At 44.9% G+C, this 15,667-nt stretch overlaps 1 protein-coding gene across 1 annotated transcript in view; it reads left to right on the forward strand.

Moving 5' to 3' along the window:
• Nucleotides 1-15,667, forward strand: part of LOC126249409 (uncharacterized) — a 405,665-nt gene that overhangs the window by 331,693 nt on the left and 58,305 nt on the right. The window contains exon 8 of the mRNA XM_049951063.1: nucleotides 1,420-1,559. Coding sequence (XP_049807020.1) covers nucleotides 1,420-1,559 — 140 coding nt within the window. The remainder of the gene's footprint in view (nucleotides 1-1,419; nucleotides 1,560-15,667) is intronic.

Here is a 15,667-nt window from a genome sequence, read left to right on the forward strand (position 1 = left end):
CTTTTTGCAGGTGATGCTGTAGTATATGGAGAGGTTGTAACAATGGAAAATTGTACTGAAATGCAGGAGGATCTGCAACGAATTGATGCATGGTGCAGGGAATGGCAATTGAATCTCAGTGTAAACAAGTGTAATGTGCTGCGAATACGTAGAAAGAAAGATCCTTTATCATTTAGCTACAATATAGCAGGTCAGCAACTGGAAGCAATTAATTCCATAAATCATTTGGGAGTAGGCATTAGGTGTGATTTAAAATGGAATGACCATATAAAATTACTCGTCGGTAAAGCAGATGCCAGAGTGAGATTCATTGGAAGAATCCTAAGAAAATGCAGTCCGAAAACAAAGGAAGTAGGTTACAATACACTTGTTCACCCACTGCTTGAATATTGGTCACCGGTGTGGGATCCGTACCAGATAGGGTTGATAGAAGAGATAGAGAAGATCCAACGGAGAGCAGCGCGCTTCGTTACAGGATTATTTAGTAATCACGAAAGCGTTACAGAGATGATAGATAAACTCCAGTGGAAGACTCTGCAAGAGAGATGCTCAGTAGCTCGGTACAGGCTTTTGTTGAAGTGTCGAGAACATACCTTCACTGAGGAGTCAAGCAGTACATTGCTCACTCCTATGTGTATCTCGCGAAGAGACCATGAGGATAAAATCAGAGAAATTAGAGCCCACACAGAGGCATACCGACAATCTTTCTTTCCACGAACAATACGAGCCTGGAATAGAAGGGAGAACTGATGGAGGTACTCAAGGTACCCTCTGCCACACACCGTCAGTTGGCTTGCGGAGTATGGATGTAGATGTAGATACACAGTGCAGTAAAAGCCATAAGGCTGCAAACTCCCCCACACACTTCCCCAAAGAGGGTAAAGTATTAGATGTGTGTGTGTGTGTGTGTGTGTGTGTGTGTGTGTGTGTGTGTGTGTGTGTGTGTGTGTGTGTGCGTGCGTGCGTGCGCGCGTGCGTGTGTATGTGTGCCACATCCATGTCTTAAAAATGTGTAAGGCTATAAACTAATTTTTGTTTTTTTCCCTTATATCTTCTTGGTAGTAAGCAGTAATCCTTATTTAGCTTTTATATAGAAACACTTGGCTTCAGTATGATATTTCATGGGAAAGAGTGGCAACTAGTGAGAGAAGCAGCTTTCATGTAAATCCCAGCTTACTGTAAAGCATCTAATGATGAGGGTCTATTCTCAAAATGCATAGTGTCGATCAAAATAGTTAAAAAATAAAAGTAGTGACTAACTAAAAAAAATTTCATTCATGCGAGTTTATCATGCTGAACTGACAGTCACCATGCATGTTATAGAGTAGATCAAATTAAATTTCATATGCAGTGTCTTAAATTTGGTTCTGTCTTCAAGCTTCCATAATTGTGAATGAAGGGAAAAATTACTTGTTTCAGAACTGGTATAAATGAGCTTCGAAATCTGCAGTACCTACCACGACTATCAGAAGCTCGGGAGTACATGTTTGAAGACAGGACAAAAGCACATGCTGATCATGTTGGACATGGACTTGACAGAATGACAACAGCTGCTGTTGGTAAGAGTTCAGCCTATTTTAGTACTATTGTTAATTCTGTGAAGTGTTAATGTCACTTCTTTATATTAACAAAAATACATGTCACCTCGAAATTACTAATAATTTCTGAGTCATCAGCTAGGTGAAATAGCAACGTGTAACAAATTATGAAAATTTCCTTAGGATTCATTTACATTGTTTTTACCCAGAAAGTTAGATGCTTTCTCATTTATACAATTCCCTTGATTTGGAATGGAACCAAACTTGTCATAGTGTCTTACAGATAATATTATCTTAAAGTAGTGGATAATGAAAAAATTTGCCCTGAACCAGTGACATCACATGAACGACATTCTATAAGGATAGATCATGCTAGTACCAAATTTTTATCGTAATCCAACTGACAGAGGAATGTTGTGAAATTAATTTACTAGCCAAGTTGGTAAATCTAGATTGGTTAAGTGAATAGACCCTCCATTTAGTAACTTACTAAACAAAAATAATGATATTTAACCACTCACCTTCAACTGATTTATGGGCAGTTCATACCCACCTGTAAGAGCCATAAAATTTCACCAACTTTTCAGCTGCCACTCTGTTTTCCAGATTAAGCTTCCTCCTCTCTGCGGCAAGATGGCGCAGTAGTTACCATACCGCACCTGCTCTCGTCTGGCCATCCAGATTTGTGTTTTCTATAGTTTTCTTAAATCACTGCAGGAAAATGCCAAAATGTTTCCTTGGAAAAGAGCATGGCCGAATTCCTTCTCCATCCTTGGAATAGTCTGAGCTTATGTTCCATCACAAATGATCTGAATGCCGATGGGATACCAAACCCGTAATCCTCCGGTTTTCTCCCTCCATCCCTGTTTCCGCTCTTCTCCCCTCCCTCCCTCCTTCCCTCCCTCCCTCCTTCCATCCATCCATCCATCCATCCATCCATCCATCCATCCATCCATCCCTGTTTCGTCCTCTCCTTCTCTGTCCCCTTCTTTCCCTTCCTCTGTAGGGTTGTAGAATTGGGACCAGCGGTTGCATAGAGATGGAATGAATGAATGAATCTGAGCTAGACTAAGGGTTTGAGTTGAGTGAAGGGAACATTCCTTCAGTCAGCCCATAAACAGGTTGGTAGAGGATGAAAGCGTGAAAATGCCTATGGAAAATTCCCATGGATTCCTTTCTAATTTCAGCTATCAAAGTATATAAATAATTGCAACTTAGAATTTGATTGGCCTAAATCAGTAGAAGGAGGTAAAGGGTTTGGTGTCCAGAGGTTGAGAGATGCTGGTGTACAGTGAATGTAGTACCCATTAGAGTGATGTTTAACCGGTCATTGCTCGCCTGTTGACTGGGGGGACCGAGCCGCTCATGTCCGGCCCCACACGACTCTGCTTGGTCACGTACCATGTCTGTTGTCCGGATTCCAGACAGGCGGATAACCGAGCATGACCGGCCACCGCTGATGTCTCTCTCTTTCTCTCTCTCTCTCTCTCTCTCTCTCTCTCTCTCACACACACACACACACACACACACACACACACACACAATGTGTTTATCTCTGTCTCTCTCTCTTTGAATACAAAAGTATCGTTTCCAAGAACGGGTACACGACACAGCTAAATCCATAAAGCACTTGGAAAGTAAAATTATATTTCAAATGAATCACAGATAGAAGACGAGTCTCATTCTAAACAGAAGATATATTTTTCCTTTCATTTATTGGAAACATTAAATAAGTCCAGTTCCTGTAATCTAGAAGACAATCATCTTCATAAAGAAAGCATACAAAGAACATCAAACATTTGCAGACATAACTTGTCATACTTTTAACTTGTTTGCAACAGAAACAAAATTATAATTAGTGATTCACTGCTAATCAACAATAACGTGTTCCAGATTTAATTGGCTGCGGCGATTTGTTAGTGACATGCCGGCTTTACTAAAGCATCTTTCACTATGTGCGCTTGTTGCTGGGATACATAAAATACGTCTTGCAACTGCAGACAGGCCTGGCAGATCTGTTTCATGTCTGTTCCACCACTTTAAGATGTCATCATCATCTGCAGGGTGCATTAAAATGAAGAGACCTACTTCATCTGCTGCGGATGATCTGTTGTTCCTCCATTCCTTGAAACGATCTCTCTTTCTGGGTGGTGATGACACAGTACTTGAAGGATCTATGATAATGAACAAAAGAGACAAGTAATACAGAACTGATGTGGAAATCATCAAAACGTTCGCGTAAAAACGAAGTGTTTTACGTTAATGAAATATTATACGAATTTTAACATTCTCGTTTCTCTATAATACACTATCCACTAACTATGCAAAAATGATTATGTTAATGGTCGCATGTTGTACCTAATAAGTAGCACACATTTGTCGCATATTGCTAAGAAGTTCCTGCTTTTCATTTATTTCAAGCATATTAAGATCACGGAAAGACGGCCAAAGAAACGTAGCAATTTTATGTCTGGAAGTGACAAATGAAAGTCAAGGCTCGATTTTTAATCCTTTGTACATTCTGTTAAAAAATGCATATTATTTAGTACACATCAGTTACACTAGTTAATTATAAATCTATCGCGTATCATAATGAAACAGTGCTTTTAACTGCAGTAATTACCCACCTGACAGTCAGTGTCATTGACACTGCGAATTTGTTGCAGTTTGTGAAACCAAAGAAGAACTAACTGGATTGTCGGTTCTATTTCGCCTTATAATTCATCTGTGGCCTCATTAAATGGTCTCAGAAAATGCGCAGTTTTTCCTGCAAGCTCATTATCATATCCTTGCAATCTGTAAGGGGAGTTCTTTTTCGTCAGCAAAGCAGCAACTTCGTTATAATAAATGTGTAAGGATTCCAGCATAGTGTACAAGCTGTTCCAGCGTGTGCAGACCTCGTGTTTTAACGATGATTTCAAAGACAAGCAGAGGCCACTTTCCTTAATGTACCTTACAATGCATTTTTCAGTATTTATTGTTGATGCGATGTTCGGCCATGATTTAACAAGAAGTTACCTTCATCGAAAGTATGGTCAAGTGCTGTGTTTATACAGTGAGCAGCACAAGAAATCCTTTCGTGATTTTCCAAAGCCTTTATTGCATTGGCACCCTGGTCGGAAACAAAAACAAAACTGTGCAACATGTCCGGCGAAGTGTCCCAATCAGCCATCCTCTCTTCAATTTCTTTCATAATAATTTAGTCCCGTCGTCTTAACGTCTGGGAATTTTGTTGTAAATAAAACATTGTTCACAAGAGACCAATCTGTGATAATGTTGTGTGTTGTAAGCGTCAAATAGAGCACCTAATTATGCGAATCAGTCCACATATCAACTGTCGCAGCACATGTTTTATTAATAACTTCCGCAATAACAGAAGGCATCATGTTGTTTTGTATTGCATCAGCTTGTTCTTTGACATGTCTGCTTATAGTAGAGGGATGTGGTGCGACATCTGTCACGTTAACTCCTCCATAATGCGCACCTAGATGTATTAATTCTTGGCCTAGTTCTCTTAAACCTTCACCGGAAACAGCATTAAAAGGTCTCATATCTTTAACGCACATTGCAACACACTTTATTATAATACTATTTTTTATTACTGCCGGTATTCCTGAAGGAGCTGTATCTTTGTGAGGTTTTTTGCAACTGTGTTTCTTTAAGTGAGTGGTTCCCGACTGGAAACACAGTAATGTGGAGCAGTTTATGCACAATATGTACCCAGTAGACTCACTGTTTTCGTCTACAACCAACAGAAATGTACCCCATACTTGGCTTTTTAGACCTTCCTGTTTCTCCAATGTGTAAACATTGGTTTCATTCTTATGTCTTACTGCACTTGCTTCCTCGCGCTGCATGATTACAGAGAGAGAAACACCACAAATGAGAAGCCCGTACTGGCTGCAGTCCCACACAGATAATGACATGTGTAATGTGTTTGAAGTTACGTGCTATGTATTCAGTCACGGCTTCTATGCTCGTTCACTAGAACTAGTGCGGGTAGCCTATCCAGTTAGGGTGTGCTCGCCCCATCTCGTATTTTGTGCTTGCTTACTCGGTCATGCAGGACTCTAGTACACATAGAACAAATAAGGAGTATAATGGTTATGTGGTAGGAACTGTGGAAAGCTTAAAGCACTTCAATATGAACCACTCATTAAGGGAACATAAGAACACAAACAATCAGTTTGCTCAATGTGCAGTCAAATGGAGAACAGAGAAAGCACCACGTTAGGGAAATAGACATGTCCATGTGCAAGCCAAACACTGGTGGCAGGGAATAACAGAGTCAAAATCAGTGTCCAGATGATAGTCAAGTATCACAAGGTCTATGTAAGTAAGTCCACTGGAGAACATGTTACATTAGCGGGATGGGACAGTTGAAACCAAAATGGTCAGTGGTAGCCTTTAAATCTTATGCCTTTCGCCATTGTGATCTGGAACTAGTGGATGTATAACTTCACACCACACCAAGTGACCTTGTTTTATGCATGCATATTATATAGATTGATCCATCGATATGTCCAGTAGGATTACAAGAGCGACCAGTAGGGAAACCAGTGAAATTGTTTATACAGTCGAAGGTAAAAAATAATATACCACGAAGGAATTATCCGAATGGGGCAGAAGCCAACATAATTGATGTACATGCATAGAAAAACAAATGATTGCAGTTTCAGAAAAAAGTGGATGATTTATTCAAAAGAAAGAGCTTCACAAATTCTCCAAGTCAGTAATGTGTTGGTCCTTACATCAGCAGTTATTTGCCTTGGCATTGATTGATAGAGTTGTTGGATGTCCACCTGAGGGGTATTGTGCCAAATCCTGTCCAGTTGGCCCCGAAGGCCCTGCCCATAATGCTCCAAACATTCTCAATTGGGGAGAGATGTTGTTGTGACAGTGCCACGACATTTAAAAGTGCCGCTACGTCAGTACGCGAACACGGCGATAGAGGCGCTCCGCAGCTCGGCCGAGCGCGGGAGCGCCACCTGGCTATGAACGGCGCCGGCTGCATGTCACGGCACGGCAGTCGAATGACAGATACGGAGTTAGTAGTATGTAACCCGCTAGTGTTTCTACTTTTGCATATCCACGCAAATTATTAGTGATTAAAGGTTATAACATTTTGGCGACGAGGTCAGATATTTTTTTTCCTGCGTTGTGGACTTGGGTGTTCGTGTCGGGGCAGACATGGAACAGCTTATGCAAGCGCTCATTGAACAACAAACACAGCTGACGGCTGCTATTCAGGCTTTGTTGACGTCGCTTACTCATCGTCTGTCTTCCTCTTCTCCGCCTCCGTTCCCTCCTTACGACGAGGCCGCTGAAGACTGGGAGGATTATGAGAAGCGTTTGCGGCAACACTTCTTGGCTTTCGGCGTTGTCGACACTCCTATGTGTAAGTCGTTATTTCTATCTTGGATTTCCCCACGGATCTATCAGCTGCTATCTCAGTTAGCCCCTCTGCGGGACCCTGCCCCTCTGTCCTTCCAAGAAATGTGTGACTTATTGTCTAACTATTACCGAAAAAACACCCACGTCGTTGCCGCCCGCGTGGCGTTCTACTGGTGTCGTAAACAGCCCCATCAATCTTACCGGGCTTGGGCGGCGGAATTACACGGTCTGAGTAGGAAATGTCAGTTTGTCACGGACACTCATCATGAGTCTTATGCTGATTCAATGGTTCAGGACGCTATTCTACGGCTTGCTCCTGATAAAGAAGTTCGGCAACGTGCCTTACAACTGCCAAACCCGTCGTTGTCGGAAGTTCTCAGCATCGCTCAATCTTTTGAAGTGTCTCACGCTGCTGGTGCGCAAATAGACGCGTGGTGTGATGTGGGCGCTGTACAGACCGCTTTCGACGCGGACAATTTGCCTGTTTGACAGGGGAACGACGATGTGGCGGCGGTTCACTCACGTCACCAACGTCGTGTGGGGCCATCACGCTCGCAGCGAAAACAGCAACCACAGAAGCAGGTTCGTTCCGCATTTCCTTCTTGTCCACGTTGTTTCGTACAGCATGACAGGGCCGCGTGTCCAAAACGTTGGGCCACGTGTAATTCCTGTAGGAAAAAAGGCCACATTGCTTCTGTGTGTCAGTCCCCTAAAACTCCTGTCGACGAGGACGAGGCATCGGACATGGATGTTAACTGTGTGCTTTCTCAAACAAATAAGTTGTTTGTTACTGTTCGTGTTCTGGATAAAGACATTCACATGCAAGTGGACACGGGCTCTGCAGTAACTCTCATTAATTCTCGCACGTATTTGGAGTTGGGCTCCCCTCCCTTGTCTCCCGTTACGCGAAATCTGCGAACTTATAATAAGCAGAAAATTCCTATTGTTGGCCAGTTTGATGCTTCCACTGCCTACAAGTCTGTTGTTAGGCCCCTCACGTTTTATGTGGTGGATCATGCGGGAACGGAAAACCTGTTCGGTTATGATGCTTTCCAGTTGTTCGGGTTCTCCATTGATGATGATGTGCACCTCATATCTGAGGATATTCCTTATCAACAACTGGATGGATTGTGTTCTGAATTCTCGTCCGTGTTCTCTGCTGGTCTGGGTCAGGCCAAGGATTTTGAAGCCCACATTACTCTTAAACCTACAGCTCGCCCTAAGTTTTTCCGGGCACGCCCTATTCCGATGGCATTGCGTGCGCCTGTCAAAGCTGAGATCGACAGGTTAACAGCTTCAGGGATTCTCCTTCCTGTTACCTCCAGCGAATGGGCATCGCCCATCGTGGTGGTTTCTAAACCAAACGGGAGTCTGCGATTGTGCGGTGATTTTAAAGCCACTGTCAACACTCAGAGCCTCATTGACACTTATCCTCTTCCCCGTCCTGAGGAGTTATTTACCAAGCTCGCTGGGGGCCAGTTCTTTTCCAAACTTGACTTATCGGAGGCGTACCATCAGTTGCCATTGGATGCGTCTTCCAAGGAATTTCTCGTCATCAACACTCCTTGTGGGTTGTATCAGTACCAGCGGTTACCATTTGGCGTCGCTAGCGCGCCAGCCATTTTTCAGCGGTTTTTGGAACAGCTCACGGCTTCCGTTCCCGGCTGCATCAACTACCTGGATGACATTGTTGTCACGGGGGCCTCCACTGAGGAGCACCTTCGCAATTTGCGTTCACTGTTTCGGGTCCTGCATTCAGCTGGGTTGAAGTGCAATCTGGACAAGTCACAGTTTTTCCAACCCTCCATTGTGTATCTTGGTTTCCACTTGTCCCGTGAGGGTATACGTCCTCTACGACAGCACGTTGCGGCCATTACCGCTCTACCCCAGCCGTCTACGGTCAAAGAACTTCAGGCGTTTCTCGGCAAGGTTGCTTATTATCACAAATTCATTCCATCCGCGGCGGCAGTGGCTCATCCTCTGCATCAGCTGTTACGCAAAAACGTTCCTTTCTGTTGGTCCGACGAGTGTGAGCAGGCTTTTGTCCGCCTGAAGGCTCATTTGCAGTCGGCGCCTTGTCTTGCCACATTACGTCTGGGTCAGCACTTGGTTCTGGCGACTGACGCGTCACAGTATGGCCTAGGGGCTGTTCTCGCCCATCGGTATGAGGATGGGTCGGAACGACCCATCGCCTACGCTTCCAAGACCCTCAACGATGCCCAACGGCGTTACTCTCAAATCGAAAAGGAGGCGCTCGCTATCATTTATGCTCTAAAAAAGTTCAGCGTTTTTTTGTATGGTTCTAAGTTTCACCTCATCACCGACCACAAGCCGCTGGTCTCTCTGTTCAGCCCCTCGGCGTCGCTTCCGGATAAGGCAGCTCACCGCCTGCAACGTTGGGCCTTATACTTGTCTCGTTTTCACTATGAGATTCACTATCGCCCAGCACGCCAACGCTGACGCGTTGTCGCGTTTGCCGATGGGCCCCAACCCGGTTTTCGATCGAGATGAACTCCTCTGTTTCCACATTGATGAGGAAGAACGTCGTGCGGTCGAGGGTTTTCCACTTACAGGTTCGCAGGTCGCGTCGGCTACTGCGCAGGACCCGGTCCTGCGTCAGGTGATCGGTTTTGTTCAACGGGGTTGGCCGGACAGGACCAAGGGCCGGGCATCGGATCCCCTTCGCAACTACCATGCCTTGCGCCTTCGTCTGTCTGTTCGTGAGGGTGTTGTTGTTCTGGCCACGGATGGCGCATCTCCACGGGTCATGGTGCCAGCCTCTCTTCGAAAAGCTGTTCTCAAACTATTGCATGAAGGCCATTGGGGGATTTCTCGGAATAAGTCCCTGGCCCGCAGGCACGTATATTGGCCCGGTATTGATTCGGACATCGCCCACATGGTCGCTGCGTGTGATCAGTGTGTTCAACAACTGGCTGCACCTCGTACTATGCCCTCTCCGTGGCCTGATCCGGCGCAGCCGTGGGAACGGGTGCACGCTGACTTTGCCGGCCCCTTCCTCGGCACTTATTGGCTACTGTTGATTGACGCCTTCTCGAAGTTTCCGTTTGTTGTTCGATGTCCGTCGCCCACCACTGCAGCGGCGACGCTGGCTTTGTCCAAAATCTTTGCGCTAGAAGGTCTTCCATCCACGATTGTCACGGACAATGGCCCTCAGTTCTCTTCGCAGACCTTCCGTGATTTTTGTACTGGACAAGGGATTCATCATGTTACGGCACCGCCCTTCCATCCACAATCGAATGGGGAGGTCGAGCGCCTTGTCCGCACTTTCAAAAGTCAACTGAAAAAATTCCTTAGTGATTTTTCCACAGATGACGCTCTGTTGCAATTTCTGAGTTCTTATCGCTTCACGCCTCTGGGTGATCGCAGCCCTGCTGAACTCTTGCATGGCCGCCAACCGCACACTCTACTGCACCTGCTTCACCCTGTCAGGCCTTGTACCGTGTCCCCTAGTGCAGGAAAATACCCGGTGGGCGCCGACGTGTGGGCACGGGGGTACGGATCTCGCCCTAAATGGATTCCAGGGGTGGTCCAGGCTCTTCGCGGCCGCCGGCTTTGTGAAATACATACGGATGACGGCATGGTTGTTCGCCATTACGACCAGATGCGCCCACGAGTGGTGGCCACGCCGGTGCCACCGCCCCTTCTTTCGTCTCCACCAGCCCGAGAAGCCAGTCCTGTCGCTGCTGCCGATCTTCCGGGCGTGTTGCTGCAGCCGACGTCGCTACCGCTTCCGAGTACGCCGGAACCGGCCCCAGTCGCGACGCCGCCTTCTCCGGGACCCTTCTCGCTGGAGCACATCCCCAGGTCCACGACACCTATGGATGCTGCTCCGGAGTTTTCACCCATCATCTCGTCCAGGAGGCCCGTTCCACGCGCAAGCTTCCGTCCTGGACATTTTCGACCATACTCTCGTGTTTCTCCGCGGGATCTTCTCGGGGCCTCCCAAGAGGCCATGGATGTCTCCGCACTGTCCGTGTCTCCAAGGAAGTGAGAGTTTTTTTTTTCAAGGGGGGAAAAGTGTTGTGACAGTGCCACGACATTTAAAAGTGCCGCTATGTCAGTACACGAACACGGCGATAGAGGCGCTCCGCAGCTCGGCCGAGCGCGGGAGCGCCACCTGGCTATGAACGGCGCCGGCCGCATGTCACAGCACGGCAGTCGAATGACAGATACGGAGTTAGTAGTATGTAACCCGCTAGTGTTTCTACTTTTGCATATCCACACAAATTATTAGTGATTAAAGGTTATAACAGATGTGGTGACCTTGCTGTCCAAGGTAGGTTTGTGTAATTAGTAGATGGTCAGCCGTGTCTTTTTCAATACCTCAGGGGGTTACCTTGGATGAAATGTTGCAAATTTTAGCAGATTAAGCCACCTAGTTGCAAGTAAGCAGTGCTAATATGTCAAAGCAAATAAAGGCTGCAGAAGTGGACTGTGAAGATATAGCAGATAAAGTAAAATTTGAAAAGAGGAGCAAATAGTGTTGGCATAGTCCATTTACTCCAGAAGAAGAGTAGAAAATGTGACAGGAATCTGACACTTGGTAGGCTGAAGACACTGGGTATATTTCTCCAGCAGTAAAGAATATTAGGATTTTGACGGAGCTTGAGAGATTAAGAAACAGTAGTTTCTTGTGCTGAAGCTGAAAATAAGGGAAAAGAAATTGATAGTTTGTGTTTAATTGATATGCAAAATACTAGTGTTGAAGTTACGGACAGGAATGTAGAATTATCAGTTAACCTGCATAGCTGTAGCGCAAGCAAAATGGGTGTGAGGGCAGCAACATGGGTGATACTGATGTATAAGAGGCGTTCAAAAAGAAACAAGCCGGAGGCATAATTATAGAAATCAGTACCCGTATGTTAGAATTATTGACCCTGGATGTTGAGACACTTGTCCCACTGTGACACAAGATGGTGAATGGCTGTCTCATAAAATTCCTGGGGCTGCAATGTTAGCTAGTTCCACATGTATAGCTGGACGCCATCGTCCGAGGTGAATCGTTTGTCCCTCAGAACCTTTTTAAGGGGACCAAGATGGCCCCCTTCTGATTTACTTCCTGCAGTATGGAACAACAGTGAATGCCCATCGTTACTCACAAACCTTGACCATCCTTCACCAAGCTATCATATCAAAACCACCAGGCGTGGGGTCATTCTGCTCCACGACAATGCAAAGCCTCATACGGCCAACACAGTTCCGACACTCCTGCAGAAATTCAAATGGGAGGTTCTCGGCCACCCTCCATACAGTTCGGACCTCTCTCCCAGTGATTATGCCATTTTTGCCCCGGGAATTTTACGAGACAGTCCTTCACTGCCTTGTGTCACAGTGGGACAAGTGTCTCAACAGCCAGGGTCAATAATTCTAACATACAGGTACTGGTTTCTATAATTATGCCTCCGGCTTGTTTCTTTTTGTACGCCCCTTATAGGTGCAGTAGTATCTATGTCATTGGGTGATAATGGTTGTTGTTTAGAGCCCATGGAGACTGGGGGGAGTGAGCAGGTTTCAAATGTAGGTGTCAGCAACTTTGACACACATTCAGCCTTGCAGCTGCTCTGACACTGAGAGTAGGCAACCTCTTTAGCACGCCTTAGGTGAGGTTTGCCTGACTTCAGGTGGTAGACTAGCAGTGGAGCTGAATGTGTGTCGAAATTTCTGACAGCTGGCAGATATATTTGTAACACGCTCAACAGTAGTGTGTGGGTGGCACTGAGAGTGTTGCTGAACTGGGAGTCTTGCCATTTTCTTCATGCACATGTTAATGTTGCAACCCAGCTCCCCATGATCAAGCCACAGGAGGGGATGAAACAGGGGTGGAGAAGCAGAAGTATCCTTTGCTGCTTTGGATCACGTTCAGATTTCATAGAATGGTTTTGAACAGTCCCTAGTGGCTCCACCCTTTGTACCAGAGCAGAAATTATCTTTGCACTAAAGTGGTCAGATCATGTTCAGTGGGGTTGCAGTCCCATGACGTCCTTAGAGTAGGGCTGAACTGCGCATGGGGTGGTATCAGGATGTCATCCTGTTGCCCATCAAACTGTGAACTGTCATTTTTGAGCGCAAAATGTGCTGGACTCAATGCTCCAACGGAAGGGATGAGTTCACTGATGGTCTTTGTGACACCCCCTGTGGCCTTTTCATTTTGATTCCTAGTGGCAGTGTGTCTTAAATGTCGTCTTTGGCCATCCAATAAGAAAACCCAGTGATTTGAACGCTAGGTGTCGCATTTGTGACCTCCATTGCAAAGGCATCAAAAGAAGGGGTGAAATGTGGGTGAGAGCGGATGTAATGACCTACCTACCAGTCATGTGACACGTCCTGGTGGTGTTTGGAAGAATTTTGGTGAAAGCCGGTGCCAATGTGATATCATTAATCCACTTTACAGCTCACATGAACTTCTGAGATGAGGTCTTCATTTTGACACATGTCGATACCTTGCTGTTGGGAGCATTGGGGGCCCTTCGCTTGCACCATTACAGGGGAAGGTTTTAGGCAACTTTGAGCCAAATTTTAAAGTTACGCGTCAGAATGGGAGACAATTACAGGGTTTCAAAAATGTATCCTTTACTTTTGTTTTGCTGTGTAGTTTGTAAGTGATGATGCAGTGGAATCGTGCTCTTGTGAAGAGGCAAGAAAAGTTCAATGGACTAATTATAGGAAGCACCATTTAAAATAAAGAAACAGCCAATGAACTAGTGTGAAAGAGCAAACTTATTGTACTGTATACATTGTGATTTCGTGATGATGCTACAAACTTCCAGGGATGATCTAAAGTGCATCCCTCAAGAGCTATGAACACTTGTTCATATATGCTACTGTGAGACAAATCTCTTCTGCTGAACAAGTTTTCGTAGCTCTTGAGGTACGCATTTCGGAGCCCATGTTTACCAGCAATTTTTTCTTGTTTTGGTCCATACTACCTCCTTCCAAAATATGGAAAGCAAAGAGTGTGGAATAGAAGAGGTCCACTGTCAGAGTTATCAGAACAATTTTGGCTTTATAACATTTGACTCATTCATTTCCGGACAAGGGCCTTAACCTTGGACTGACATATTTACCCTTTTCCATCATCCGTTACGGAATCCCCCTGTAAAAGTGTAAACTTGTTAAATTCAGTGGGGATAAAGTTTTCTTTATTAATTCCTCTTTCAATAACACTCCAGGCTGATGTACATTTATTTTTGAAATTTAAAATTTGTATTTGCATTGTACTTAGCAATTTTGGTGTGGGATCTGTGGAGTTTTCTCATATTTGTGTACTTTTTCTTGACCCTATCACTTTCATGAGACTTATCTTTCAGAATGGTTAGATTAACTTAAGTAGTGGAGCATACCACTTGTTGGTATGATACTGCTTGTACGATATGAGACTGACCTTTTTCCTTTAAATGACTTATCAAATTGTTTATTTTAGATTCACCTAGAATTCTATAAGTCTCTTGTCTTTCTGTTGTAATGAGGGTTGAATTTTCTATTTTAAACTATAGCCCTGCACAATCTGATATCTATAATTTTGTATCTTGACATTCAAGAGAATTTCTGGATACATTACTAATTACATTGTCAAGATATGGATTTAGTCTAGTGGGCTTTTCATTGAGATAGTAGTAGTTGAATGACTTCAGAGAAATAACCATATGAATCACATTTTTTTCTCTTTGCCCTTGTATCTGTGTTAATATATCCTGAAATTATAATTTTATGCTGTTTATATTTGGAGAAGTGCAGTATTGAACTACTAATTTTTTCTATAAATACTAGCTCATCAGAACTTGGAGTGCAATAAACTGAGTCAGTTACAATTTTTTTGTGTGTGCATTACTCTACACCAGCTACTTCAAATGCACCTTCAGGGCATATTCTGCTAAGGTCTGTGATTGAGAAATGTAAATCAAGGTTGCTTTTGACCACACAGGGGGCTCGTGCCTCATTCATATGTTTGTGCATGGCATACATGGAGCCCAAAGCTATTATGGTCCTTTCTTCCTTCCAGGGCTGCATTACCTTCACCCCCCCCCCCCTCCCGCTCCTTCTGCTTACGTCAACCCGGTAATCCTGGTTTCTGGTACTCCTTCCATTTTTTAACCCCCCCCCCCCCCCCCACTTTGGGGTTTGACATCCCCCTCCTTAACAACACAGGGATCACACTACTGATACCTGAGCTGATACCTCCCCATGTATGCCTAGTGCCTAGGAGTGGTTGCTTGTTGTTCAGGCAACAGCTGCCATGCCAGGTGCCTCTTGTGTGCGGCTGGGTGGTGCGCACAGGGAAAGCCGCTGATCAGAGTGTGTGGTGTCAGAGCAGACACTTTGCATATGAAATGCATAAAGCTTCAAGCTGGCTATCCCTCTAAGGCCATCTCTTCAGTTGACTATGGATCTTTTAATGCTGCTTCCTGTGGCCTTCACTTTCCTGACTACACTGTGAGACGCAGACCAGATTTGCCAACTTTGGGTGAAGCTCTTTCCCCACTACCTAGTCTGCACTACTACCACAAAGCCATTATTTTTGTGGAAATTATTGACGACAAGTTTGTCAAAGAGGACTCTCTGAGGAAGATACTGTTGGGTTTGCTGTTGGTCAAAACTACTTCTGCCCCGTAGTCTGTGGCTCTTCACGCCTGTGACCATGTTGACGACATCCCGGTGTCCATTATTCCTCATCTGTCTTTTAATATTGCTCAGGAAGTCATTTTTCAAAGGAACTT

The sequence above is a fragment of the Schistocerca nitens genome, chromosome 3 (genome assembly GCF_023898315.1).
Source record: "Schistocerca nitens isolate TAMUIC-IGC-003100 chromosome 3, iqSchNite1.1, whole genome shotgun sequence".
Classification (NCBI taxonomy): Eukaryota; Metazoa; Arthropoda; class Insecta; order Orthoptera; family Acrididae; genus Schistocerca; species Schistocerca nitens.